Raw genomic sequence first — 26682 nt, 5'->3', positions numbered from 1 at the left:
GCTAAAGTTTGGTGGCATGTTGAACTGAGAAGGGCCACCAGCAGGAAAGCCACCACCCCCTCCTCCCCCACTGCCGCCCCCACCACCACCTCCAAAGCCAGGCATTCCTCCAAAGCCTAGCTGGTGGTGGGGGCCAGCGTTGGACGGAGGTCCAAACGGCATCCTCCGTCCAGGTTGTCCGCCCCCTGGTCCTGCGGGGCCTCCCATGAAGCCCATGCCCATTCTGCCCCCACCGACATACCCACCTCCTCCACCTGGGCTGGGAAGAAATGGAGCACCACTTGGTCCACCTGCCCCACTGGGCCGGGATAGGGGCCCAAAGTCATCGTCGAAGGGGTTGGAGGCGACCAGGTGGTCCACCATGGGGGTAGGAGGGGGTGCAAACTCAGTAAGGTGGGAGAATCCTGCCGCCTGAAACAAAGAGGAGAACAAAAATACATAATATGATTTTATTTGCTTTCTGAAGAGCTGATCTCTTTGCAGCCTCTGTAATCCATGTATCACATAAAGAGCGTGTTTTTCCTGAGGCAAAGTAATTGCCAGTAAGTATTATTATTACCTGGTTGGTGGATTTCCTTGCCTTCTTCTTCTCCGGGCTCTTCATCTGTGAAGCTGAAATAGTAAAATATGGAGGGTGGGGGTGGAAAGGGAGAAATGTAAATTAGACATAAGACAAACGGGATTCCGTGCCTCATGCAATTGGTCCACCACCAATCAAGCGCACCATCCCATTTGGATTGGCCAATACCCCTGAGTGACAGAGTGGAGCAGCTTTAGACCTAGGGCCTCTTTTTCAAGTCCAACAGTTGAGATGGATTCAATGATAGGACATAGACTGGCATGAGGACAAGCTGCTGAACATCCAGGCGCTTAGATCGCTACGGTTATGAAGCCTTGAATCGCGAAAGACCCAGGCAGACCAAATGACCCTGGCGAGCGGGAGGGAGGCCGCAGACAGGGGCTGAAGAGGTAAGGTCAATGAGGGAGACAGGAAAGACGAGGACACAGAGTTGAAGGAACATTTATAGCAAGATAGACATGAGCCCCGTTCACAGATCCACTCTGGGAGAAAAACAGCCACCACCGGAGACAGTCGTGATGTTTACACATGGGGGGAGAGTGGGGAGGTTGGAGATCTGATAACAGCTCATTGCAGCGCAGTAATGGATGATTCCAAGTCTGATTGGGAGATGGGTGAAATTTATTCCTACCTTTGCTTCGTTTTCCTTGTCCCGCCAGTAGTCTCCCCGATTCGGCAGCCATTAGTTAATATGACTGTCGGTGAAGTGTCATATCACCGTTCATGTGCAAGAAAAAAAAGTTAAAAATGACGACGTCTTGAAAGGCTATGAGCCTAGTAGGTGGAATCTGCCTTCAGGATATGTCAATCACGTTTAAATGGTTATCATCAAAGCAGTTAGTAACACGTATGTTATGTAATAACGCCGGCCCAGGTCTGCAAACTACGTTGCTGCTGCAACGCCACGGTGTCTGTCACGCCGGGATTTGGTCACCAAATTAACGACAGGTAAAACTCGGTTCACGTCATTTAGCACATTCGTCTCATTACAAAACAGACGCTTTTAGCAATGTTAAACTGGCTGCTCGTTACCTGGCCCGGCTGCCAGCACAAGGAAGTTACACAGCACCCCCACCGCCCTCTATAAATAATCACTTACAGATGTGTAGCAAAGAAGTCCACCAGCTAGCTAACGCGAGCGAGTTTCTACCTCGGCTAACTAGCTAGCCACGTTACTCAATGCGGCTTGCTAGCAGCGGTGAGATTTTCCCCAGTAGCGGCCAAGAACATTAATCAGAAACTGTGAGTGACCCTTCAACTGTCATTTGTGAAAATGTGCACTCAATTCCACTTATCACAGCATTTATAACATTAAGCAATTGATCATGTTTTGAAAACTGTTGGTTACTATGCTAACATTAGCTGGCTAGCTAACGTTAGCATGCCACTGAAGATAGCTAGCCATCTTGCAGACTGTCTTGGAAGCAAACTGTACCCTTTCTCCGTTGCTTGTTCTGCTGTCCTTTAAATTGAAACTCTCTGGTGTGTCATTGCCAGAAACCAGTCCTCACTCGGGTGTATGCTTGTTGATCCACCATTCAACTATAATTCATTCAAAAACGCAAATTTTTCCATAATTATCATGGCCTACTGTCGCCACCGGACAAAGAGGGACAAGCAGGAGTATCGCGCAACATGGAAGGTTACATCTCATCATGAACATGGGGGAGTCCGTTTGTATGCTTCGTGAAATTAAAAAATTGCAAACGAAAATGATTGAAAACGAGTGTTTGTTGTATAGTATAATATGATAAAAAATGTATTTTATAAGGAAACTATTTGTATCACTTTCGTCAATAGCCTTGTTCCAAATGTATAGTTTAGGCGTCATACCTTTCCCTGGTATAAGTGGAGCAGCTCAGAACAGACCATTTCCCAACGATCCCCAAATTATGGGTGTGAAGATTAATTATACAGCCAATTAAGCGGATTATGAAGTGACAGTATGATTGATATTTAATTAACACCCAACATAAAATTACAAACATAACTAGTAGTTTCAAACTCTCATCTGAGTCATTAATTCGTTTTTTTGCAACAAAAAAGTGCATATTAGATTTTAAAAGTTAGCATAATGGAAGTAAGCTTCTTTGTGCCGATTTTTTTAAATTTCAGTGACTGATCAAAATATATCACAATGTCACATGTTTACATTTTTCTTAACAGCCATTTTGTTGTATTGATCTCTTATGATGCTGTAGTTGAAATCGACATACATTATAAAGCGAAACAAGGAGGAAAGTCTAATCTTTCTTGTTGATGAAGTCTGAAGTAGAATAATTTAAACTCCCCGAAAGGCTATACTAACAACGTGTCTTGTTAAAAGCCTATATGACCGCCCACCGGGTCCTGCCTCCCCTCTAAACTTCAGATACCCCCTCCCCTCTATACCCCAGGCACAGTCAGGAGCTCCATTGCGACTGTAGAAGGTTGTGAAAAGACCAGATAAGCCACTCTGGGAATGGGACCACAAATCAGAAGCAAGAAGAACTTTGCCTGCTTTCGGGTGCTCACACTCCGAAGACATCTTTTCATCCAACGCGAATGAACTATTCCTCCGCAGAATAAGCAACAGGTGTAACAAAATCCCAAATGGAATAAAGTTGTTTTGGTTTCTTTATTTGGCCAAATAGGCATGTAGCCGGTAAGTTTGTAATTACAATTTTCTTTGAATTGAAGATTTTAGAATATAACAATTGGCTTTTAAAAACATTCATGACGTGTTTTTTTAACTGACGTGTGGAGACCATTAGTTGTGCTCTAGAATAAAGCAACGGAAGTCTTTTGTTAGAAAGGCTGAGATTTGTAAAGGTGCGTCTCTGGAGCCTGTGGCGTATGGCGCAAAAAGGCGTTGGAGCAAGCAGAGAGCTTTATCGGTTTCCGTCCGAGGTCGCAATGGCAAAGTGGTTCAAGGAGTTCCCCATCAATCTGAAGAATGGTACTGACAGGATCCGCTCAGCCTCCGAGTCAGGCTCGCAACCCAAAGCCACTAAAACCGGGCTGGTGGCCAGCATTGGTACCAAAACAGCTGGCTCCAAAACGGGCCATCGCAAAAGCTCATCTGGGGACCACACGGCCGGAGCGGCCGGAGGAGTCGGGTCCCTCCTGTCCGGAAGAAACCGAAAGAACTCCGAGTTGAGTCGAAACGGGACCATCTCCCCGAAAGATGGGAAGGTTTGGGAGAACTTCCTGTCTGGGAAAAGTCGCAAAAACTCGAAAGCGGAGCCGGTGGCCGAGGAGCAGCACAGACCCCTGAAAAGCTCCAACGGGTTCATCAACCGGCTGATCAGGGTGGACAAGCAGGACAAAAGCCCCAACTTCAACAGTGCCACCATCACCAATCAGGTGGCACCTGAAGCGGAGAAACCAGCCCAGTGCAAGTCCGAGGCGGTGAGTAGCCGATGCGAGTTTTGTTGTTGACATCACGAGGGACCCTTATTTGCTTCAAACTAAATAACTGTTTGCTAAGAGATGTCTGCTGATTTCTCAGCACTATTTCCCTTGAATTCAATGTTGAGTATTTCTATTGCATTCTTCTGTAGGCCACACATATACATAATCCAATTACATTTCAGATGGAAATATTACACCAATAAGTTTTATTTATCTGAAAAAGGAGAAAATAAAACATTTATAAAAAAATATTTATCTAAGAGATGATTACTATTCAACAATGATGTATATTTTTATGGTAGACTAAATGAGAACTCCATTAAACATAGCTAATATTTAAGTACTTTTACTCAAATACTGAGCTATTCTAATATAATTAGTTTTCTAATTTACTGCTCCTTGATACTCCTACTCACCTTTATCATTTCAAGTTAAAATATTTTACTTTTCACATTACATTACATGTCATTTTTCACTCCACCGCATTGCTTCCTGTCTACTTTACGGCTCTGGATTTGTATTACAAAATATAAGATATTGTTATTAACTAATAAGACATAATTTGTAGGTTTAAGCGGTCCGGCGGCATATGAAGCAATTTAAGTATTTTCCACATTTAGCAGTATTAATAATAACAAATGAATCTTATACTTTTACTTGTTATCCGAACTGGTGATCATAACCTGATATCATTGTTATAATGGTACCCTAACATGTCAATGCAGTGAATACATTTTGTAGATATTTGTTGCTTTGATTGCTATGCACATTTTACAACTCTTTCTTATGATATTTCTACAGCGTGGTATTACTATTTTCCTTGAGTAAACTACAGCTTATTGATTGCTGGTGTTGGAATATGAAAATAAATCTATTCTATTCATGTATTTTAATTTGATCTCTGGTAGCATCAATGTCATTCTAGCAGCGTGTATCATCAATCCTGTTGACTATACCGTAGCAAGGACCCAGTTCCAGCTGTGAAAGTTGATATTATTGTTTCAGTTTGTCCCGACCCTTTGTCTCCACCATTGTTTCCACTCCTCCCTGTCCGTCTTTCTATCTCTCGGTCTCTTCCTCTCCACCCTTTGCCTTTACACTCTCCGACCTGCCCTGGGATACAAAGCTGTGGTCAGACATGAGGCCTTAGCTTCAGCTCAGTGTTCCTCTTCTCACTCCCTTTGCTGCTTCACTCCCCTCTTGATACAAAATACAGCCCCCCTGGTGAAGAAAGACATAATGTTATGAAAAGCATTGTGTAATTTGACACAGCCAACCCGAGTCCCCCGTGGCTTGGTTTAGTTGAAAAAAAGGGAGAATGATAGTGAAGTTAGGCACCGTGATAGTGGAGAGGGAAATAGACACACATAAGAGAGAGAGAATGTCCCATGGGAAGTTTTATATTTCAGGAAGGGAGCAAATTTCCGTTATCGATCTCCACTACGGCCCCCGGGTTTGATTGTTACTCTGTCTTGTATTTCCTTGTTATAACAATAAATAATGTGATGTTATTTCCACAAGCGGTGAATGTGTAACAAGCTGTTACCTGTAGATGTATCTGTGTTGCAGTCTGCATTCATAGTGCTCTAAACAGCCTGTCGAGCATCTGCCACTTTATTAAAGCACCAAGTGTGTGTGATAAGAGAGAGACAATCTCACTTTATACCACACTATTGTCTCTCGGCCAGTGGCTTGCAAAACAAACAAAGAAGTTTTATGGCACTGATAAGATGACAAGACTGTCGATTGTGAACCGTTGTAAAATGTGAAGAGGGTGGGATTTACAACAAAGAGGGCCTCTTTAGGCAAGATGAGGAGTCAAGTGTTCTTCTGACCCGGATCTTTTCTTTTTTTGACAGCCCCCCGATGTTTGATGTCACTCAGAAAACTCATTTTTTATATCTAATTATGAATGAAAAGTAGTGATTCCCTGCTTTTCTTTAATCCAGGTGATCATCCTGGAGGATTACGCAGATCCCTTTGATGCTCAGAAGACCCGAGAGCAAAGGGAGGCAGAGAGGGTGGGGGAGAATGACGGGTACATGGAGCCTTACGACGCCCAGCAAATGATAACTGGTGAGACTTTCATCATGGTGATATTTCATTCAGTAACTGAATCACAGAGCAGCTGACGTGTCGACACGCTCCCCCTGAGAGAATGAATCCTATTTGCAGTTTCTGCAGGCCGAGCAGCGGGAGCACAAACCCCCTCCTCTAGTACTGTCCGCACCCCTCAGGGTTGCCATGGCAGTTGTGCTGCGTTTCGGACAATGGGTGCAGTTTCCTGACCCTGCTTCCTCTTTCCTGTGTCTGTTTCCTTGTACTATTCTCTAAAAAGGAAGTTGGCCCTCTTTGCCCCTCACCTCCTCTCGGACGCGGCTCTATGTAACCCCCTATATGGACCTGTCTGACCATTTATCAAAACTTCCCAGCAGCTAGGAAGACTGGTGGTCCGTCAGGCAAACACATGCTCTGCCGACCTTTCATTCCATCACTCCATTGTTTTAACTAGAAGGGTTACACAATAGCCTGCTGTGAATGAGAATGGTTTATTACAGATCAATCAGTGCCTGTGCTACTTCCAGGCCTCCTCAGAGGAGTCTACAGAGGATGTGATGATGTGACTGAGTCAATTTATGAAGCTTAAATCATCCTGAGGAAGTAAGCAAGAGTCTGATGTCACAGTGGCTCAATAAGCAAAACAGCTGAGCCACTGAGCAAATGAGCTGAATCATCCTTTATAAAGGCCTTTTGAGTACAGAGCTAAAAGGACTTCTGCCTGTTTGTGAGAGATTGGACATATAACCACCCCTTTAACATGTATTTCTGTTTCACCACTCATAACAGCATTACATCCAAATTAAAGGATACATAATTTCTGGAGGTTGCACAGATTTTAATCTATTATCTATTATAATCTTTTGCAAGAGATTAGACGTCGGGGGTCTAAGGACCTGCTGAAGGTGTGTGTGGAGGCAAGCGAGGAAACGGGGGAGGACGGTCAGCCCGTCTCCTTACAGATATACGACGTGCCGTACGAGGGCGGCAGCGAAGGGGACAAGGCGGCGGTCACGCGCCCCGAGCGGGATTCCCGTCCCCCCACTGAGTATGAGCTGCTCTGGGAGTGGAGGAAGGAGCGTACCGTCAAAACTCTGTCAGGTACATCAGGCATTTTGTACACCACATCCACCACATGGGCAGACACAACCATATCTGAGAACAACCTGAAGCACAGAGGAAAGGTTCGCTCAAGCACACCAGAACGGAATTTCCTGCACTTTTATTTATCTTTACAACTTAAATACTAACCCTTTTCAATTAAAATACATGTATCACTCGCTGCAGTGCTGCTGAACTCATATAACCTTTCCACTTCTTTTCCTTAGTGGTCTGAAGTACATTTGTTCAAACAAAAAAACTGCTCTCAGATTTATATTTCATACGTTGCAATAGGCCAACCGCATATTGAACCACATCTTGCATGATTCATCAAACCGCTGTCTTCTCATTCTACATTTACTGGAGGCACAGAGTTCGTTCTTTTATTTGAATCGATTTCTTCTCTTGTCTCCCTCCTCGCCCCCCCCCCCCTCAGCACAGTTTGACAGCCCTGAATACCAATCCAAAGAGGAGACTCCTCACCCCACTCTCACCAGGCAGCCCCAGAATCCGCTGGCCCAGCCTGCGCAGCAGCAGCAGCACCTGAGGCAGAAAAGCTGGACGCAGAAGATCCTGCGGTCCTCCCCCACAACGCTGCCGCCCTCCTGCACCCCCGGGGGTATCCCAGACGCAGAGGCCTGCTGCGTCGACCCCTGCTTGCCCCTGGAAAAGCAGAGGTGAGGAGGAGAACAACTTCAAGAGGAGTTCAAGTGTTGCGAAAGTTAGAACGTGTCTGCTTATGTGCCTTGGAAGCTTCTCTCCAGATTGCTGTGACCGCCTCACTCTCGCCCTCTTTCTCAGCTGGTACCATGGCTGTGTGACCCGTCAGGAGGCGGAGTTTCAGCTGCAGCCCTGCAGAGAGGCCAGCTTCCTTGTCAGGAACAGCGAGTCGGACAGCAGCAAGTACTCCATCGCCCTCAAGTGAGTGCAGCATGAAGGTGCACCGGTAGTGTCTCTGAAATTGTACGCTTTGATTACATATCGTGTAATTTAAAAGGATTCAGATGTTTTTGGTCCAGTTGTAAGCTTAGCAGAGGAACGTTGTTTATGTCATCATCAGCGTTTTAAGATCAAACTAAACAAACCTTTCAATGCATAATAGGCTCCCAGCAACAATGTTGTTTATTCCATCTAAAAGAGATGACCTGGGTTTTTAAATTCCCCATCAACACAAAAACGCTGACGTGATCGTGATCTGCATGTTTCACTGTCAAGTTGACCTGAATTGGAGCAGAGCTGAAGAAGGCAGCGTGGTAAACATTGTAGGGGCCGAAACAAATTCTCTTTTAAAAAAGGAACTGGAAACATCAAGATCAGCATATTCATTAGATCAACAAATGCGGCAAATACATATCAGAAAACCACAGGGTTGATTCTCTCCTGTGCTTCCCTGTCCTCTGTGTGACTCAGGACGAGCCAAGGCTGCGTCCACATCATCGTGGCCCAGACCAAAGAAAACGGCTACACCCTGGACCAGAGCAGGTGCGTGTTCGCCAGCATCCCAGAGGTGGTGCACCACTACTGCTCCCGCCGCTTGCCTTTCGACGGCGCTGAGCACATGACTCTGCTGCATCCAGTGCCTCGCGCCCACTGACTCCACCCGACCCCAGCTTAGGTATACACAAACTAACGCATCCCTCGGATCTGGAGGTGCACAATGTCTGCAATAATCAGTGTGTATTTCAACTGCTCCGTCTCATTTTAGAACTTGACTGCGTCACGCCACTTTGTGTTATTTCGGATGACTTTGTTATTTTCATGTTAATATCAGAAAACATTTGAGAGGCTCACTCTTTGTCTCAGTAGATGCCTCCCTCTGTCTTACTTTGATCTTCAGCTCTGATGCAAAACATCCACTGCTGTTTTGAATGTGAGGCGAGGAGGCGATTTTAATAATGAAATGTGAGTTGGATTAGGACCAAGTCTCTAGCCCCGACGTTTTAATTATCCAGTGCGGCTGTGCACGTGATGTGTTTTGTTATTATTGCTGAGGGAAAGTTACTATGAGGCAGAAAGGTCTTCTGACATTGAGTGAACGTCAGTAGTTTGTGGCTTTTTCTCCCCCTCTGGTGGAGGTGCTGGTACACTACACCAACACGCCGACACAAACAAGTCCCTTCTTCTCATCTAATTAACTGGTAAAATCCAAACACAAGCATATTGTCACACTTGTTAAGAACAAAAAGCAGCTAACTTAGTATATTTTGCTTGCAGTGTGTTTCTAATTTATGCTCTTATAGTTGTTGAGTGTAACAAACGCCCCTTGAGGATTTCCTCTGTTTTACTGTGAAGGAGCGAGTTGTTTCCACTGTGTTATCTGCACTGTGAACAGTTAGTGATTCACCCTGATGCAATGTGCTTAACGGCGTTACAATTATTTGGGTGTTTCTCGAGAAAAACTGATACCACACATTTTCATCTCAATGGCCCGGCCCGTTTGTGTTAAGGGAATGCTTGCCAATCAAACCAGCTGATTATTAGGATTTGTGGTGAGAAAATATTGTAAAATGAATGGGGTTTTTTTTGTCAGTGTTCTTTAATTTTACATATAAATACCAGAAATTAATGACCAAAATGGCAGTAAAATGTAACTGTAAAAAAAAATTGTTCATTCATACCTGCAATGCTTTCTCCCTCAGGGTTTAATGCGCCTTGGTGCTAAGAGGCAGACCACTGAAATAGTGATAACTATATTATTGTCACTTGAGTCTTATTTTTTGTTGTTTAGTCTAACCCAAACTTTTGCCAGGTATGTGTCTATGTAATTTAGAGATGTTGGAAATCATTTAGACAACTCTGATCTGTAACAAAGCCAAGATGACAATAAAATATGGTTTAATTAAGCCTCACTTGTGTATTAAGTTATCTTGTTTTCGAGGTCTTCCTGTTTTTTTTTTATCTCTTCAAAGCTTTAAGCCAGAGCACTGAAGTAGACACAAGGACACACACCTGCAATGCATATTTCCCTGCTCTTGTTGACTTTTACTCTGTCCGGACCTGTTATTCAGAAATTGTAAAACAGATTAGAATAAAAGTGCGTCAATCTCAACGTGGGTGGTCGCCTGTGGCCTTCTTTCTGAAAAATGAAAAATCAACGTTATGAACAGCAACATGAGAGGGCGTTTGCTGTGAAAGTGATCAAAGCATCAAACTGCCTCATCGTCCCAGAGGAAGCAGCCGCTTCTCAGCCGCTTACAATGACTGAATGGGAGCACTTTTTGTGTTTAATGAATTTTTTAACTACAAGAGCTTGATTTGTGCTTTCAGTGGTTTGGTATTTTGTTTGGAAGTTTAGTGTTCTAATTAGCTAAAAGGGGAAGGCATGTTGTGCCAACTTAGAGTGGAAAGGTCTATTGGGGAGATGAGGTTGAGCTGAGGATCATGTTGAGGATAAAATATCTCTCCTTTACCTTACGCTATTGCTGTTACCCGAGGCTGTCTGTCCTTGACCTTGACTCTCGGGGAGGACTCGATCACTGTTTGCTTCTCTATTTTGGGCCAAGACTTTTACTTTTAATTTATGAAGGCAAGTGACCCCCAGTTTGGATTTCAGAGATAGCTTTCAGTGGGCTGGGTGCAGGTGACTGTTAAGGGACACTTTGATCTGCTTTGCTGCAAACAAATAATCAGCTATCAAGTTAAGAAACCACTGGTGTATGTGTTTTTCAAGTGTAATTTAGAAAGTAACTACAGTTGGTAAATAAATGCAGCAGGGTAGATGTATAAAGCAAAATAAATGGAAATACTGAATTAAACTGCATGTGCCTTAAAACAGCGCTTGAGTAAACGTGTTTCCATCACAGCCTTTTATATCAGCACATGTTCTTGCCATGTCCTTGTAATTCATATGTCTCCTGACTCGTGCGCTGTAATTCAGCCCTTTGGCCGTCCAGCTCGGTTCCATTTTGACCCGCTGTCAGGGTCGGTGCTGAAGCAGGCGGAAGCAGGACTCAAATGCAGAGGTTCTCGATCAAAAAGTGCTCTTTATTCCTGACAAAACCAATAACGTGCTCCAACAGCGGGGAACATATAGACAATGACACGACACTGGACAACAGGCACACAGGGCTTAAATACACAAGGGAGGTGCAGGTGATTGGACACAGGTGGAATCAATCAGGCAATCACAGGACAAGGCAGGAAGTGAAGTTACCCAGGAACACAAGAGACATGAAAACTACAAAATAACACAGGAAGAGAGACCAAACCGTGACAGAACCCCCCCCTCAAGGACCGAATTCCAGACGGTCCTCAAGGGGAACAGAACCAGAGAAACACAGACAAGGGGAGGGAGGGTGGGAACCCAACGATCTTGGACCGCGCAGGGAACTCAGGGTGATGGCGGCCACTCGTCGGGTCCTTCGGGGGGTCTACCGCTACGGCGACCGGGCTTCAGGGTCTCGGGGGGGCGACCGCTACGGCGGCCGGGCTTCAGGGTCTCGGGGGGGCGACCGCTACGGCGGCCGGGCTTCCGGGTCTCGGGGGGCCGACCGCTACGGCGGCCGGGCTTCAGGGTCTCGGGGGGCCGACCGCTGCGGCGGCCGTGCCTCGTGGCGGGGGGCGCCGAGCTGTGCGGCTGCGGCGTCGTCGCGGAGGGGGGCGCCGAGCAGTGCGGCTGCGGCGTCGTCGTGGCGGGGGGCGCCGAGCAGTGCGGCTGCGGCGTCGTCGTGGCGGGGGGCGCCGAGCAGTGCGGCTCCGGCGTCGTCGAGGCTTGGGGCTCCGGCCCAACCCCTGACCCCACCCCCCCTTCAAGGACCGACTTCCAGGCGGTCACAAGAGGGTGGGAGGGAGGGGTCATCGTCGGGGGCCGTGGGGGCGGGGAAGGAGACTGGACTCTGGGGGCCGGAACGGGCGGAGACTGGACTCTGGGGGCCGGAACGGGCGGAGACTGGACTCTGGGGGCCGGAACGGGCGGAGACTGGACTCTGGGGGCCGGAACGGGCGGAGACTGGACTCTGGGGGCCGGAACGGGCGGAGACTGGACTCTGGGGGCCGGAACGGGCGGAGACTGGACTCTGGGGGCCGGAACGGGCGGAGACTGGACTCTGGGGGCCGGAACGGGCGGAGACTGGACTCTGGGGGCCGGAACGGGCGGAGACTGGACTCTGGGGGCCGGAACGGGCGGAGACTGGACTCTGGGGGCCGGAACGGGCGGAGACTGGACTCTGGGGGCCGGAACGGGCGGAGACTGGACTCTGGGGGCCGGAACGGGCGGAGACTGGACTCTGGGGGCCGGAACGGGCGGAGACTGGACTCTGGGGGCCGGAACGGGCGGAGACTGGACTCTGGGGGCCGGAACGGGCGGAGACTGGACTCTGGGGGCCGGAACGGGCGGAGACTGGACTCTGGGGGCCGGAACGGGCGGAGACTGGACTCTGGGGGCCGGAACGGGCGGAGACTGGACTCTGGGGGCCGGAACGGGCGGAGACTGGACTCTGGGGGCCGGAACGGGCGGAGACTGGACTCTGGGGGCCGGAACGGGCGGAGACTGGACTCTGGGGGCCGGAACGGGCGGAGACTGGACTCTGGGGGCCGGAACGGGCGGAGACTGGACTCTGGGGGCCGGAACGGGCGGAGACTGGACTCTGGGGGCCGGAACGGGCGGAGACTGGACTCTGGGGGCCGGAACGGGCGGAGACTGGACTCTGGGGGCCGGAACGGGCGGAGACTGGACTCTGGGGGCCGGAACGGGCGGAGACTGGACTCTGGGGGCCGGAACGGGCGCCGACGGGCGTCTCGGCGCCGGAACGGGCGCCGGAACGGGCGCTGACGGGCGTCTCGGCGCCGGAACGGGCGCTGACGGGCGTCTCGGCGCCGGAACGGGCGCTGACGGGCGTCTCGGCGCCGGAACGGGCGCTGACGGGCGTCTCGGCGCCGGAACGGGCGCTGACGGGCGTCTCGGCGCCGGAACGGGCGCTGACGGGCGTCTCGGCGCCGGAACGGGCGCTGACGGGCGTCTCGGCGCCGGAACGGGCGCTGACGGACGTCTCGGCGCAGGAACGGGCTGGGGCGAGCGTCTTTGGGCCGAGTCAGGAGCCGGGGCTGGAGGGGTTCGTATCCTCCTCCTCCTCGGGCTCTTCCTCGGGTTGAGGAGGTCCCTTATTTCCAGGCACGCCTTCTGATAGCCCCTGGGACCAAAAATGAAGTTCGTCTTGCGCTGGAAAAACGGGCTCCTCACATCCAGGTATTCCGGGCCCAAGTCGTACCAGGAGTCTGCTGAGTCCTTCCTTGGTCGTGTCATTCTGTCAGGGTCGGTGCTGAAGCAGGCGGAAGCAGGACTCAAATGCAGAGGTTCTCGATCAAAAAGTGCTCTTTATTCCTGACAAAACCAATAACGTGCTCCAACAGCGGGGAACATATAGACAATGACACGACACTGGACAACAGGCACACAGGGCTTAAATACACAAGGGAGGTGCAGGTGATTGGACACAGGTGGAATCAATCAGGCAATCACAGGACAAGGCAGGAAGTGAAGTTACCCAGGAACACAAGAGACATGAAAACTACAAAATAACACAGGAAGAGAGACCAAACCGTGACACCCGCGGCCAAATTTTGCGTCGGCACTAATGAAACCGCTCTGTGATACCTGTAGTATTACTAAAAGCCGCACAACGCCGCACCCTCCTGCAGGAAATGGCAGTCCAGAACCCTTCAATCAGACCTTGATAAACATTCTCTGTTCTTTAGAGACAGAGAAACAAAACCGTTGGCCAGAATACTTGCTTGAGTTGGTGCATGCTTATAATATTCATAACACAACACACAGTGCAACCAGCTACGCCCCCTTCTGTCCTTATGTGTGGGAGATATCTGCGGCTCGCTGTACATGTAGGGCTAGGTGTAGGCCCCCAGCGACTACGGTATAATCTAGGTGGCTGGATACAAGACCATCAACAGTGACTTTTACTAGCATATTAACGCTAGAATGCAACCTGTTTAACACGGTCTGATTGAAGCGGTCTGCGCTGCCATTTCCTGCAGGACGGTACGCCGTTGGAACGCCGTCCGTGAAGGTTGGAGGAGGAGCCCAGGGGGGACGAGTGGCTTACTCGGGCGCTGCAGTCATGAGGTCATAAGTCATGAACCTGGGGAAAGCAGGCCATCTCAAATTCTAGCCAACAGAAAGCCACACCTGGAAAGGAATTAATCATCACACGCCATACACCTGGAGCCCTCCGCGCCACTGTACTGTACTTGATCTCACTTGTACGCCCCCCCCCCCCCCCCCCAGGTTGCATAACAGCTGGACGTGATCCCAGCCTGACTCTGCCTGATGGACGTGGTGGCTTGACATCTGGGCGTCGCTTGACCGACTCCACTGGTAACCGAAGTTTCCCTGTCTTCCTTATCAAAGGCTTCAGGCTCGGTGCCAGCGTCTCCTTTCCTCACACTGGCAGCACCTGTCCTGTGTGATCCATCAGCAGACACGGGTGCGTTTGAGTTTGAGCGGGCTTACCTTGTAAGGTCTAAGTGGGGTTGAAGAGGCCATGTGGCGGAAAATTAAGTAAGCGGGCCAGAGCAGGGAAATGACATTACTCCCCAGTCTAAATATTGTTCTTTTCAATGAATTATGATCTATATCTGCAGTATATACTATACTATATAACATGATAGGATCCAATGCATTCTTAAAGATTAATACAGTGGTTCCCAGCGTGTTATGGCTAGCGTCCCCCCTCGCAAGAAGCAATGTGTAGTTCGGCAGATTGAGAGAAAGAGAATGATTTTCCCTCCACATTTCTCAAATTGTTTTAGTTAAATAAATGTTCTTCTCGCAAACTCATTAATCATCTCATGTATCCCGTGTCTATTTGGAACCACTGGACCAAGAAAAGGCAGCTTGTGCAATGCTGCTCCAGTACAATCACATACTACATAACTCCTAACCCTATTTTTCTGCAGAAAGAGTACTATCCGTTTTGCTTCAGTATATTTGTCTGCAAATACTTTGAATGCTTGAGTAAATGAACATTGCAATGCTAATTATTGCACTCACAAAAATTACTCCTAGAGCACGCTACTGGCCCTTTGACCTAAAGGTGCTGAATTGGAAATTCCGAGCATGCCTTGTGTCTCCACACCGCTCTCAACATGGCGAAGGCTGAGGCCCGAGTTCTCAGCTAACAACAGAAACAGCGCTAACATGTTTCCCTGAGAGATGAGCGCTAACTTCCACATCATGCATATGTATTATGTCAGTGTATGAACACTGTATGATTGACGTATGAGCCCCTTCAGAGCGCAGTGCAGAGTGCCGGCTCTGCGACTTCATTCTCCACTAAGATGCACATTACTCCTCTATTTACTCCACTATATCTTTATTAGCAAAGTTGTATGTTGTCTAAATATAGAGATATGTGCCCGCTGTTTGCTGTTTGTATTTTACCTATTGTGTAAGATCCTCTTTTTACATACCTGTAGAGTAAAAACTCCCAAACCCTGTTGCTAACTTTCAGTTTTCTTGCTCTTTTACTGCAAGGTGTTTATATTATCTTCTGTCCCACGTGATAACAGCTGTTGCACCGATCTCTTGGAACAAGAAAACCGTTGGCCAAGGCTGTTAACACTTATAACACGTTGTTTGTTTCCCTTCAAGCTACAACAGGGTTAACAGTCATGGACACTGTTATGTTTTGAATTGTTAACCTACGTCAGGCCCAGCACCTTGAGCTCATCTATTCAAATGGCCCAATCAGAGGCCGCCCTTCGGGAGGACTGACAGGGGATAGGTCGAAACCCGCCCATAGACTGTAGCTGACTTGGAAAGAGTTTTGTCATCGTCGCTAAAGATAAGAAGAGGAGGCTCGTTGGTTTTAAAGCACAATTACAACCACAAGTGAAGAAATCCCTGCTACTGAAAGGTCTCTTAAATGATGGCCTGGTGGGAAATGTCAGTGATGTGGAAGACGATGTGTGTGTGTGTGTGTGTGTGTGTGTGTGTGTGTGTGTGTGTGTGTTTGACACTATACACTGCTTTTCAAGTTTACTAACGTGGTCCGTAAATGATCTCTCTGCTAATGCAGTCCTTCCTTTTTGCACAAACACACACATGCGCACAATCACTCTTTAGCTTCTCTCACACACCCTTTCTTTCTTTTTTTCTCTCTCCCCCTTTCTTCACTCGGACCCCCCACCCCCCTCCCCTTCTCTGTCTCTGCCTCTTTTGAAGAAGTTTTTCCATTCAGATCCAAGTCGAACATCTGGGTCAGCTTATATCTAGTGGAACAAGACTTGCAGGATATTGTTGGCAGGATGTGTGAGCTGGAGCAGTTTTCTCAGTGGGAATCCCCAATACACACAAACACACACACATACACACACACACACACACACGTACGTACACACAAATAGACACACAGTAAGAGACACTCATTCAAATTGATTTCCAGGTGCAGTGATTCATGAAAAAAGGGATTTTAAAGGATGCAAAACCAAACATGCAGCGATAAATAGTTGGTTAAATGCCATGTTTAATATTTTGAGAAATGCATTGGTCACTGCCAAAATGGGTTACAAAATATGCACAGGAAAGGCGATACAACATGTTGTATTGTTAACACTGAGTACATACAGTGAGTACATACTATAATAATTTGCAACTTAGTTTATGTTCACAAATTATTCATGCATGAGAAATGCTCAAACATCCCAGGGTGTGTTTTGCCAAATTTATTTTCTTTCCAGTAATCCAGATTATGCTGTCAAAACTGCTAAATATGAGTTGAAGGAATTGTAATATAAACCTGGTTCTGTATGTAACGTCGCTCTCTGCTTTGACTGCAACTAGTTCACGGATATGCCTTGGTCTGAAATACGGTTGCAAAAAACTAAAACTCTTCTTTTGCTGAATCCCCAAATCACAATGAACCCACACACCTTCTGCCCCCCGTTCCCCTCCTCCTGTAGCTGCAGCATTTACAAATTGCATAAGAAGAAAAATCCTATCTGTCCTATTTCCCATACAGTTACTTTCCCTCCTCCTTTTTAACGACCCCCAGCCCCTTCCTCTTCACCCTCTTTCCCTTCTCTGCCCCGATTCTGCTCTTCCACTCAATTTTTCTTCTCCCCCGACCCGCCTTTGCATTCATCTGTCGGTTTCTCATCCGTTTTGGTATCGAGGAAGAAGTCGTTGCAGGCGACCGTCAGCGCGCCCATCAGGATGATGAACTCGGTGAAGTCCACCTCCCCGTCGTTGTTGGCGTCCAGGTCGTTCATCACCTTCTCAACCGCCTCATTATCTTTGGAGCCCTGTCAGAGGGGGTACAGAAAGAGAGAGAGTTGAGATGTTGTCCTATGTTACTATGTCCTATATGTGTGTGTGTGTTTGTGTATGGGGGCAAACATCACTGCACAAGCCTGTCGCAACCTGTGCGTCTGACTATGCGAGCGCATACCTCCACTCATATTCGCAAACTGCCTTAGTGTGTTGGTGTCATCGCACATTCCATCTCTCTTACCCCCAAGTAGGTCCCCAGCTCCTCAAGCAGCAGCTCCTTTAGTTCGCCCCGGCTCAGCGTGTACTTATCGCCCTCCTTCCCAGAGTACTTGTGGAACGTCTTTATGAGCATCTGCATGGCACTCTCCAGGTTGGAACTGGGCTCCTTGGACATGCTGGAAAGGTATCGGGGTCAAAGGGTCAGAGTCTGCCACGAAATGCCCGCTCCAGCCCCAGCTGCATGTGCGATCACATGGGAGTCAAGGGTGAAGCTGCCTCTGAGTCAAAGCGGTAGGATGGAAGATGGATGGGTAGAAGGAAGGAGTTTATGTTTCCCAATTCTACGCAATGGGTTGAATAACGCTCTGCGTGCAGTGCAGAGGCTATTACTGACCCCGATTTAAAGAGCGTGGTCACTGTGTGTGCGTGACCGTAATGGGTTTTACATTTCAGAGGTTTGGCTGGAAAGATGGAGGACGGCGTTGGAAAGGTTTTTTTTCAAAACAATCTTACACACATTGTGTCCGGCATCTTGGAGCTTCTTGTGCTGGACTTGAGGAGAGACTGCACACACGGACACGGATGATTCACTGTCAACGATGCAAAAACAACCAGTGAAAAGCTTTGCCGTCTCAATGTGTTCAAAATCGGAAGGCACTTCTCATGTCGCCTCAAAGGCAGGACACCTTCGGGTCTGTCGATCGCGTAGCGGCCTCAGCGTTGAAGACGGAAACCAGGAGGAGAAACACAAAACTCGTCTGGTAATTACAGAGAGACACGAAGGTGTTGAGTAACATCAGGTGTCAGAGTACTGTATTCACCAACACTTACTCAATTTCACACTTGCTTAAGTCTAAAGTTAAGACAGAGCGCCAAATAAATAGAAAGTCAACGGCGTTATTTCGGGGCATATCTATTACCGGGCAGAATACTGATGGATATGGTCAATCCGTCAATCGATCCCCGGGCATGTTGCATTCATTATCAGCTGTTACGGGGCTGCTGAGGTCAAGTCACCCGGTATTTCCGCTCTTCATTCTGCGGAGCATTGTGTAGCAGCGGTCATAGTTGAGACAAAAGACGAGGCCAGTGGACACCAAAGCCGGCTAACAGGAAAGTCTACGGGTGTAATCTATCTCACTCCCCGACATGGGGACAATAGGAAACCATGGAGACGAAAATGCTCTCAGTAACACAACATAGCATATGGCTGTAGTGAATATGAACATAAACTTATTGAGTATGATCTTTCGGTGCATCCATGCCATGTTTATAGTGGTCATTCATACATTTCACCTAATTCTACATGAAGGAGAGTATATTCTCATTTCACTTTGCATCACTTTGCTGCAAGATCCCTATTGGCTTCACTTGTTTGACGCATACATTCTCCGTCAAAGCTATAGCACATCAAAAAGAAGCAGACGGTATAAACAAACTTGAAAAGACTCCAGCGGCCCTCCACTCAGCGCCCACCATGCAGTGTCTTTCTTCCCTGGACGTTTTGGAGGCCACAGCTATTTGCAGAAGTTGAAGAGCTGATAAAATGCTGTAAATGTACTTTTCAAGTCGACTCTCAATTAGCCGCAGAGGAGAAAGTAGACTGAAGAAAGCCTTCTAAGTCGCCTGTCTTACCTGAGTGCTGATGGAGGGCTTCCTTTGTCTTTGAAGAGGTGCAGGGGACTGAGTTGAGGCAGAGATGGATGGGGAGAGAGTGCCAGTGTCTTAAATATCACCTGTCCCTTTCCCTCCTCCCCCTCCTCACCCCCCGAAACCCGGGATTACCGACTCTGTACCTCTCTTTCTCTATCCTCCCTTTCAGTCTCGCTCTCTCTCTCTCTGCAGGTTCTTTCTCTCCATCACACACGCACATACACACCGACACATACACACACACACACACACACACACGATTGACTCTTGATTCTTGAAAGCACATAGTAGGCCACAGAAATATAAAAATGTTATTGTTATCACAGTTTTATTCATTATTAGGCTTTAAAATGTTACATAGAATAAGAGAAAATAATACAGCATTGCGCATGGAGTTTTACATACCAGCTTAGTAGAGTTTAATGGACATGACAGCTGACTGAAATGAGTCTAACTGTAAAAAACACACACAGCTTCTAGTACATCCCAGAGATTTAGGCCCAAAGCACATCCATTTACTTGTGTGTTCGTTTATCATATCCACTGGCAGGATTATTGACTCAGGCTTTTATTGTTCCCTGCCACAGAATGAATAGAACTGACTGTGTGTAAAACTGGCTGCAAACACTCCATGCAGCAAATCGGCCGTGTTGCAGCATGTTTGTAAGCGGCATTGACATAAGGCCGGGTGGTGTTCACACTATGTGACCATTCAACCTCTTCATTAGCATGCAAAATCAGCTCTCATATTTCATGTTGTCCATTTGCGGTTCCACATTGATTAAAAACAGAAAGCTGCTATAGAATGTTCAAATAATGTTAAAACTTAAATAGGTTGCTGGTATACTTTTATAAAAAATGCCAGTAAAGTCAATTGGGTTTTCTCCAATTCTTCTTTTAAAAAATCATTTTGCATGGGATTAGTGGTTAAGAGCAAAGACAAGCATCTGAACAATAGCCTGAGGCCAATGTACATGTTGAAATACGGTCTGTAGATCACGCAAGTGTGTGATATGTCTCCATAATTCACAGGGAGTACCATGATTAGAAATGTTTTTGATAAAAAAAGAATATATCTTGAAATCATAATATAGACTGAATAGCCCAAGTACGTTTCTTAGGAATAGAGCATGCAGGGAACCCAGCATACTACGAGTGTAAAGGCTGAGCAGAGTGTGTGTAAATGAGAGTATTTACAATGGGAGTGTCGCAGTGAGGCAGGGTGACCACATGACTTAAGGGTCTATTTGTTTTGCCCATTTTGGTATTGAGCAGTCTGTAGTGCCAGGTGCTGAGTGCACATTTGGTAGCATGCCCAAAATGTGTGCGCCTTGAGCACGACGCCGTTGGCCAGGTAGATAAAACACCAAAGGCCTGCAACAGAAGCCTTTTTTCTCATGGCTGCATTATTGATGAGCAGACAACTTACATATCATTAAATTGTAATTAACAAATTGCATATAATGTGACAAGGCAGTATGTCTTCAAGTGATCTCGATAGTGGTCCAAACACGAAAGAGTTAGGTTAAAAACGTACAAATGGCCATGTTGAATTTAAATATTTGGCCACAATATTTTCAGAACAATGGAAATACAATTCATAACAGTTTATGTAGTAGCCTGTAGTAAAATATCACACCACATAGATTCATACACATGGCTCAGTATTATTTTTTTTTCAGAACCTGGATCTCTCGAGGCCGAGATTATTTTCATGTAATTGTTTGTGTCCAAGGGTGTTACCTCTTCAAATGTCTAATCCAGGGGTTTCCCAATACCTGCGACTCACAGATCCGGTTGCAGGTCAAACAGGGTTTTTAAGCCGCGAGGAGGTGTAACCGACAAACAAATACGGAAGCCTAAGCAAGTAGTGTTAAAACGAGCAGGAAACCACAAGGAACCATTGTCAAACTCGTTTTCACTCCAGACGATGCACGTTTAGGGATCAATAACCAATGAAATGCTTTATGGTTTGGAGGACACACAACATCACTGTCATTGGCTTTTCTTTTTTTCCCTTGCTGCTTGTTGTCTTGTTCATTTCTACCACCTATGATCCAGGTGCATTTGGTTTAAACACCTTTGATGGCAGCCTCCTCCGATCCCCAGCACATTTCCACAGGACTCTTTCAGGCTCCCATTGGATAGGGGTTCTTTGGTGTGGATTTCATTTTGAACTTCAATAATTTAGGGGCCACACTTATCTTCCAGTTCTTAAAACATGGCTGACTACAACTCAAGTGAATATGCTGGAGGAGCCATGCAAAGTGATCCTTCCTGAACAAAAGAAGTTTAAGAAAGAGATATCAAGTAGAAAGGTGGGACATTGACAGAGTACACAATTCAATTTGGTTGAAATAATGCAAATCTTTAGCAAACCATTAGTTTATTGTCTAATGCTTATATAATGTTATAATCAGGTAAATAACAAGGTTACTTAAAAGAGAAAAAAAAGAAAAAAGTAGTGTTACTGTTTGTTATTTTCCTTCAAACGTCACAATCTTGGGAATTATTGGGATTCTGGCTGAGATTTGCTGAGATGATTGACACCACTTGTGTCTGTATGCTAAATGTTAAGCTATAGCTGGCGATTAGTTTAGCCTAGTCAAAAAACAGAAACTAACCTGGCTCTGTTCAAATTGAACAAAATCCATGGTAAATGTTACATCTTTGACATTTTGGCTGTAGCTTCATACTGCATGGACGGACATAACGGCGGTGTCAATTGTCTCATCTAAGTCCTTGCAAGAAAGCCAGTTATAATAATTGCATAAAGGAATATTTTAACTATAACATTAGTTTAGAATTATAGTTAAAATAGTCCTTTAGGCCATGCCATACCAAGGAGAGTTTACTAAATAGAGGATTTTTAAGATGATTGATTAAGATAAAAGTGGATAATGAATGGGATTTAAACGTAATATAATGGCTGCAGTGACACTTGGTCACCAGTGTGGCTGCTGCAGGTAAATCATATTTTGCATTTCACTTCTTCACTGGCATTTGGCATGCATGTATAGTAGCGTATGTAGTGTGCATGCAATCATAAGATAGGATCTTATTGAGGTAAATGTCTATAGTGGGACTATAGTGGGACGTACATGCTGTTCACATGGAGTGTTATTTATCGTACATGAGGAATACAGTTGGGTTTGTTAATGTTTTAACTGCATTTTTTATTTTATGTTGTTTGAATTTTAAAAAAATGTTTTAGTGGCTTTCCAGTTTAATAGAGCATTAATGCTGTGTTTTGTGTAGTGTTGAATGCAAGTGAGTAGTGTGATTATTCTTTCTTTGCCAATGAGGTCGCCTCCTCTACCTTCTTCTCCACTTCTTCCTCGGCAGCTGCAACCACCTTCTCCACCTTCTTTGCTACATCAATCACCTCCTCTGATTTACTACACACTGGCAATGGCATTTCTGACAGATCGTTTAATACTGCCCCTCCCTCCATTGCTTTCTTCTCCTCTTCAGCTGCTGCCTCAAGCTTGGTCTCCCCCTGTAACTTTTTTACCACTGATTCTCCTACATTTTCATTCACCTTTATTTCAGCAATGGCTGCTATTTTTGCTTCAGTATTGGCTTCTGGCTTTGCCTCCACCTTTGCCTTTGCGTTTTCCTCTGACTTTGCTTCCTCCTTTGCAGCTGAGCTTTCCCCTGGCTTTACGTCTTTAGCTTCTGCGTTTGCCTTTGGCTTCTCCGCCTCTTTGTCCGGAGAGGTGGAGGTTTGTGCCTCCTGTCCAGACGCAGCCTTTTGGGCGGGCTCTTCTTGGGCGAGGTTGCGCTGCTCGCTGAGCGAGGTCGCCAGGTAGCCGACAAGCTTCAGGTACTCCTCAAAACCGACCTTGCCGTCGTGGTTGGCATCCAGTCCCTTGCCCATGTTTTTGATCGCCTCCTTGCTGTCTGTGTCCTAAATAGTGGGCATATGCAACCATGAGACAATCAAGCATGATGATTGGTAACATTGGTTGGTAAATGACCCCATGGCTCTTTTCTACATCGTAGTGATGAATATCATTCTATCCTATGGGATCTTTTCCCCTTTTATCTGCTGTACAATACACCACCAATTGGTTATAATGCTTGAGTTAACAGGTTCAAACTTGCTAGTGGTAACACAAAACTACATTGTATGGTTTCCTGCTAGGTTATAACATGAGGCAAAGGTTAGTCATATTTCAGAGAGGTTAAGTGAAGGTTTCCTAACCGAAAGGATGTTGGAGAGCTGGCTCTTGACGAGGCCCTGGAGCTGACTCTGTCCAAGACTCTCCTTCCCCTTGGTCGACTTCAGGAAGACCTTCACTATGGTCTGAATAGCAGATTCCATTACTCCTCTCTCTGGCAAAAGGAAGAGGTTCAGATAGATAGAGAGATCATGGCATTAGGGACTTTACAGTGAAAGGGAGGAAGCTTCATGACAGTCGGATCCAAAACACATTGAAGTGATGAGGACATCCAGTGGAAAATAGCGGTTGTATTCGTGTCCCTGCGAGACCTTTCGTTTCAGGTGTTGGGTCCAGAGATGAATAAGGGAGGGATGGTGACGTGAGATAAGTGGAGGAGATGAGAGACTGTGGGACAGGCTGTGATGCACAAGTTGTGATCTTTGATAGGTCATCTGATCTGCTGAAGCTTCAGAGGGGACTGGGCTTCAGATTACCTAAAGGATTACCTTGGCCCTGTCGGCTCCGCTCTCTGTCTTTCCTTCTCTCAACAGCCATACCTGCCTCTCTCCATCACTGCCATTCCCACTCCTCCTATACCTGCCCTTTCCTCCTTCTAAAGCCTTGACACTGTTTGACACAAATAGACGCAAACACATCTGACAATAATGTGTTCAAACCATTTCTAGGCTTCTGGTACAGATCGGCAGCAAATTCCTTCAGAATTATTATTGAAGATAGAGACACAAAAAGAAATACAGAAGTTGAACGGTAATCTATCAACATGGCGGTAAGTGTAAAAAAAAAAAAGCCAGGAGGTGACACAGCCCTCAGAATTCCATTCATTGCTGTCCGCAGAGATCACTTAGACAGGAATGTACAGGCCAACTCCGAGCTAGTTTGCCCCAAAGCAGTGAGAGGTTATGTTCAACGCAACTGTACCCGTCTGACAACTTGTGTATGTAAATGCCGCAGAGCAAACAGCAGTTCGTACTGGTGAGAAAAACACACTCTAGATAGGGATAGAGTATTTGCTTGGGTGAGTATCATAAGTGCATATGACACACTCCAGACAAGCAAAATGTTGCAAGCACATTCGGGAAATTAGGCCATGTTGTCTCATCATACCAGGAGAGCTCAGAACCTGTAAAGCACGTCCATTAATGAATTCATCCTCTCTCAGAATTTACTCCCCAACCTAATGACCTCCAACGGCTTCCTCTGACCGGTTCCCAATACAACCCATATGTCGTAGCAGTAGAGTAATCAGAGCACATGGGATTGATTGATTTGTCTAACTGATATCAGCCTATAGGCGACTTCTTCCTTCACCGGTGACACACCTTCCTCAGCCAGAGTAAACAAGGGCCTTAACGGCTCTCGGTGAGTCCTGTCCATAAATACACTGCAAAGGCTTCTCTTCTATTCTTAGATGAACGTTTCTCACATTCATTATTTATCTATGTGCCCATTCTCAAGGAGGGGTTACCCTAACCGGGACAGAGTCCCCACGTCCCCACACGCACCCTCATTCCGACCAATGAATTGCATCATCCGTGCCACCGAACGGTGACACGCTAATCCCAGTTATTTGTTTTAGAAGGGCCCCAAATAACATAATTAAATATACAGGCCTACAACCACAGGTTTCCCATTTCCCAACCAGAGCACAACCGAGATGGGTGTATTGCGTTTCCAAATGGGCGAATTTGATACGGTATGCGCGCAGAGTAATGACAATGCTGCCGCTCGTGTGCGGCATAAAATATTAACAGAGGAACAATTTAGGTTATGGCTGTAAATTGCGCTACTGCATAGTCAAATAGAAAACACTGTACAATTGGACGCTGAACGTTGCGCAACACCATCCACAAAGTGTGCTCACGTCAGGGCTCATCAGCGTCAATACTATGTGGGGTTATACATATTTAACGGTGAAATCCTCGCAAACGGCACAGCGCCAAGAAAAGAAACCTGGACAAGACAAGCTGACAAGTCCGTTGGGTTTTCTATGCATCAAAGCCCCATTGCGGGCGAACAACTGTTGATTTGGCGCACACCCGCGCTCTTGCGCGCAAACCCGGATGCTCACTGGATAGACCACGTAAGCTCGATACTCGCTCACCTCGAGTCACTGCAAGTTTTCATGAGCTGTTCTGCAATTGATCGGCCACCTGACAACTGATCTAGCATCAAAATATCAAATATCTTTCCGATAGACACGCAGAGAGCGGCTGCCAATCAAACAGCGCCAATAAAAGCGTCTCTAGGAGCAGAATAACCAGCGGCCGTCGCCGCATAATCTACTTTGAAAGAAGAAAAAAATAGCACAACGTGAGCCTAAAGGTCTGCGGGCTGGAGTCATTGAATCCGTCCTGCCAAGTTTCATTAGAGGGCTCATTGCAAGAGTACCGAAACGTGGCAAAAGGCGACGCACAAGCACGATGCGTCCATGGAAGAGAAACTTAGAAGAATCCAAAAAAAAGTCGCATTTAACTCACCGTGTAAAGGACAACTGAAGTGTGTAAATGTGCGCAAACTTTCTGCTCTTTTCTCCTGCCTTTTCTACGCCTCTCTGAGCCCAGGGAACTTGGTCAAACTAGTAGGACAGCACAATCTCTTCCGTGATTTTTTTTTCTTTCTCTCTCCCTAAAACTTTTCCCCCCTGACAAGTCAAAGGGCGTGTACCTGGAAGAGTGAGATGGAGTAGTGCGAACGTGGAAGAGCGCGCGGCGCTAAGGCTCAGCAACAAGGGAACCAAAGTGTGTCAAAGCACGTATACGCTCAGATTTCATCGGAATTATCTTTGGTCCTGTGGGATTTGCACAGTTTCACGCCAGCCAAGCCGGGTTGTGGTTTAAGAGAGGCTTCATCCGCGAGGGACGAGGAGACGGGGCGGGGGATTACTTCATCTGAAAGGCTCGGTGGTATTTTACTAATAAAGAGTCCACGCAGAAACAAAGGGAAAAAAAGAAGTTTATGTTCATCGTCCACACAATTCCGGAAAGTTGTTTTCGGGCCCAGTTTCTCCCAATTTAAACTTTCTGAGAGCTCTCAAGAGTAAAAGAAAGAAAGGGAGTAAAACAATAGTGAAAATACTAAAGCCAGTGGCAAAGGTACTGCAAGAGGTGAATCATTAAAAGACTTTCAGGTTTAATTGAATAGTTTCACCACTGGCGCTTCCTTCTGTAAATAAGTGAGATAAAACGCCTAAGGTATCTTGGAAAACTCTTGACATGGCCACTAAAAATACTTCCCAGCACAGACACAATATACGCCTTCACTCGTGGATG

General features: G+C 46.6%; 4 protein-coding genes across 5 annotated transcripts in view; 1 reads left to right on the top strand and 3 right to left on the bottom strand.

The window, feature by feature from the left end:
- pygo2 (pygopus homolog 2 (Drosophila)) overlaps nt 1–2234 on the bottom strand; it is a 4669-nt gene extending 2435 nt beyond the window's left edge. The window contains exons 1-4 of the mRNA XM_062558634.1: nt 2016–2234; nt 1212–1275; nt 560–612; nt 3–411 (exon numbers count right to left, since the gene is read on the bottom strand). Of these exons, the coding sequence (XP_062414618.1) occupies nt 3–411; nt 560–612; nt 1212–1263 (514 nt within the window). The 5' untranslated portion in view covers nt 1264–1275; nt 2016–2234. The remainder of the gene's footprint in view (nt 1–2; nt 412–559; nt 613–1211; nt 1276–2015) is intronic.
- A 751-nt stretch (nt 2235–2985) lies between these two features.
- Nucleotides 2986–10165, top strand: LOC119218776 (SH2 domain-containing adapter protein E-like). The gene is made up of 6 exons (XM_037473446.2): nt 2986–3970; nt 5923–6049; nt 6902–7132; nt 7569–7809; nt 7934–8053; nt 8543–10165. The coding sequence occupies exons 1-6, from the start codon at nt 3416–3418 to the stop codon at nt 8724–8726; spliced, it is 1458 nt and encodes a 485-aa protein (XP_037329343.2). The 5' UTR covers nt 2986–3415; the 3' UTR covers nt 8727–10165.
- Nucleotides 10166–16599: 6434 nt separating this feature from the next.
- On the bottom strand, nt 16600–26006 carry s100s (S100 calcium binding protein S). 2 transcript variants are annotated; one of them, XM_037473564.2, is made up of 3 exons: nt 25891–26006; nt 17596–17749; nt 16600–17386 (listed from the first exon to the last, which is right to left on the bottom strand). In XM_037473564.2, the coding sequence occupies exons 2-3, from the start codon at nt 17746–17748 to the stop codon at nt 17189–17191; spliced, it is 351 nt and encodes a 116-aa protein (XP_037329461.2). In that variant the 5' UTR covers nt 17749; nt 25891–26006; the 3' UTR covers nt 16600–17188. The 2 variants fall into 2 exon arrangements, with proteins under 2 accessions (XP_037329461.2, XP_037329462.2); XM_037473565.2 differs by lacking the exon at nt 25891–26006 and adding an exon at nt 19209–19251.
- s100u (S100 calcium binding protein U) lies at nt 21592–26031 on the bottom strand. The gene is made up of 3 exons (XM_037473540.2): nt 25891–26031; nt 23434–23564; nt 21592–23136 (listed from the first exon to the last, which is right to left on the bottom strand). Exons 2-3 carry the CDS (start codon nt 23551–23553, stop codon nt 22510–22512), a joined length of 747 nt encoding a protein of 248 aa, XP_037329437.1. The 5' UTR covers nt 23554–23564; nt 25891–26031; the 3' UTR covers nt 21592–22509.
- Nucleotides 26032–26682: the final 651 nt, after the last annotated feature.

The sequence above is a fragment of the Pungitius pungitius genome, chromosome 17 (genome assembly GCF_949316345.1).
Source record: "Pungitius pungitius chromosome 17, fPunPun2.1, whole genome shotgun sequence".
Taxonomy (NCBI): Eukaryota; Metazoa; Chordata; class Actinopteri; order Perciformes; family Gasterosteidae; genus Pungitius; species Pungitius pungitius.
This window is presented reverse-complemented; position numbering and strand designations above follow the sequence as displayed.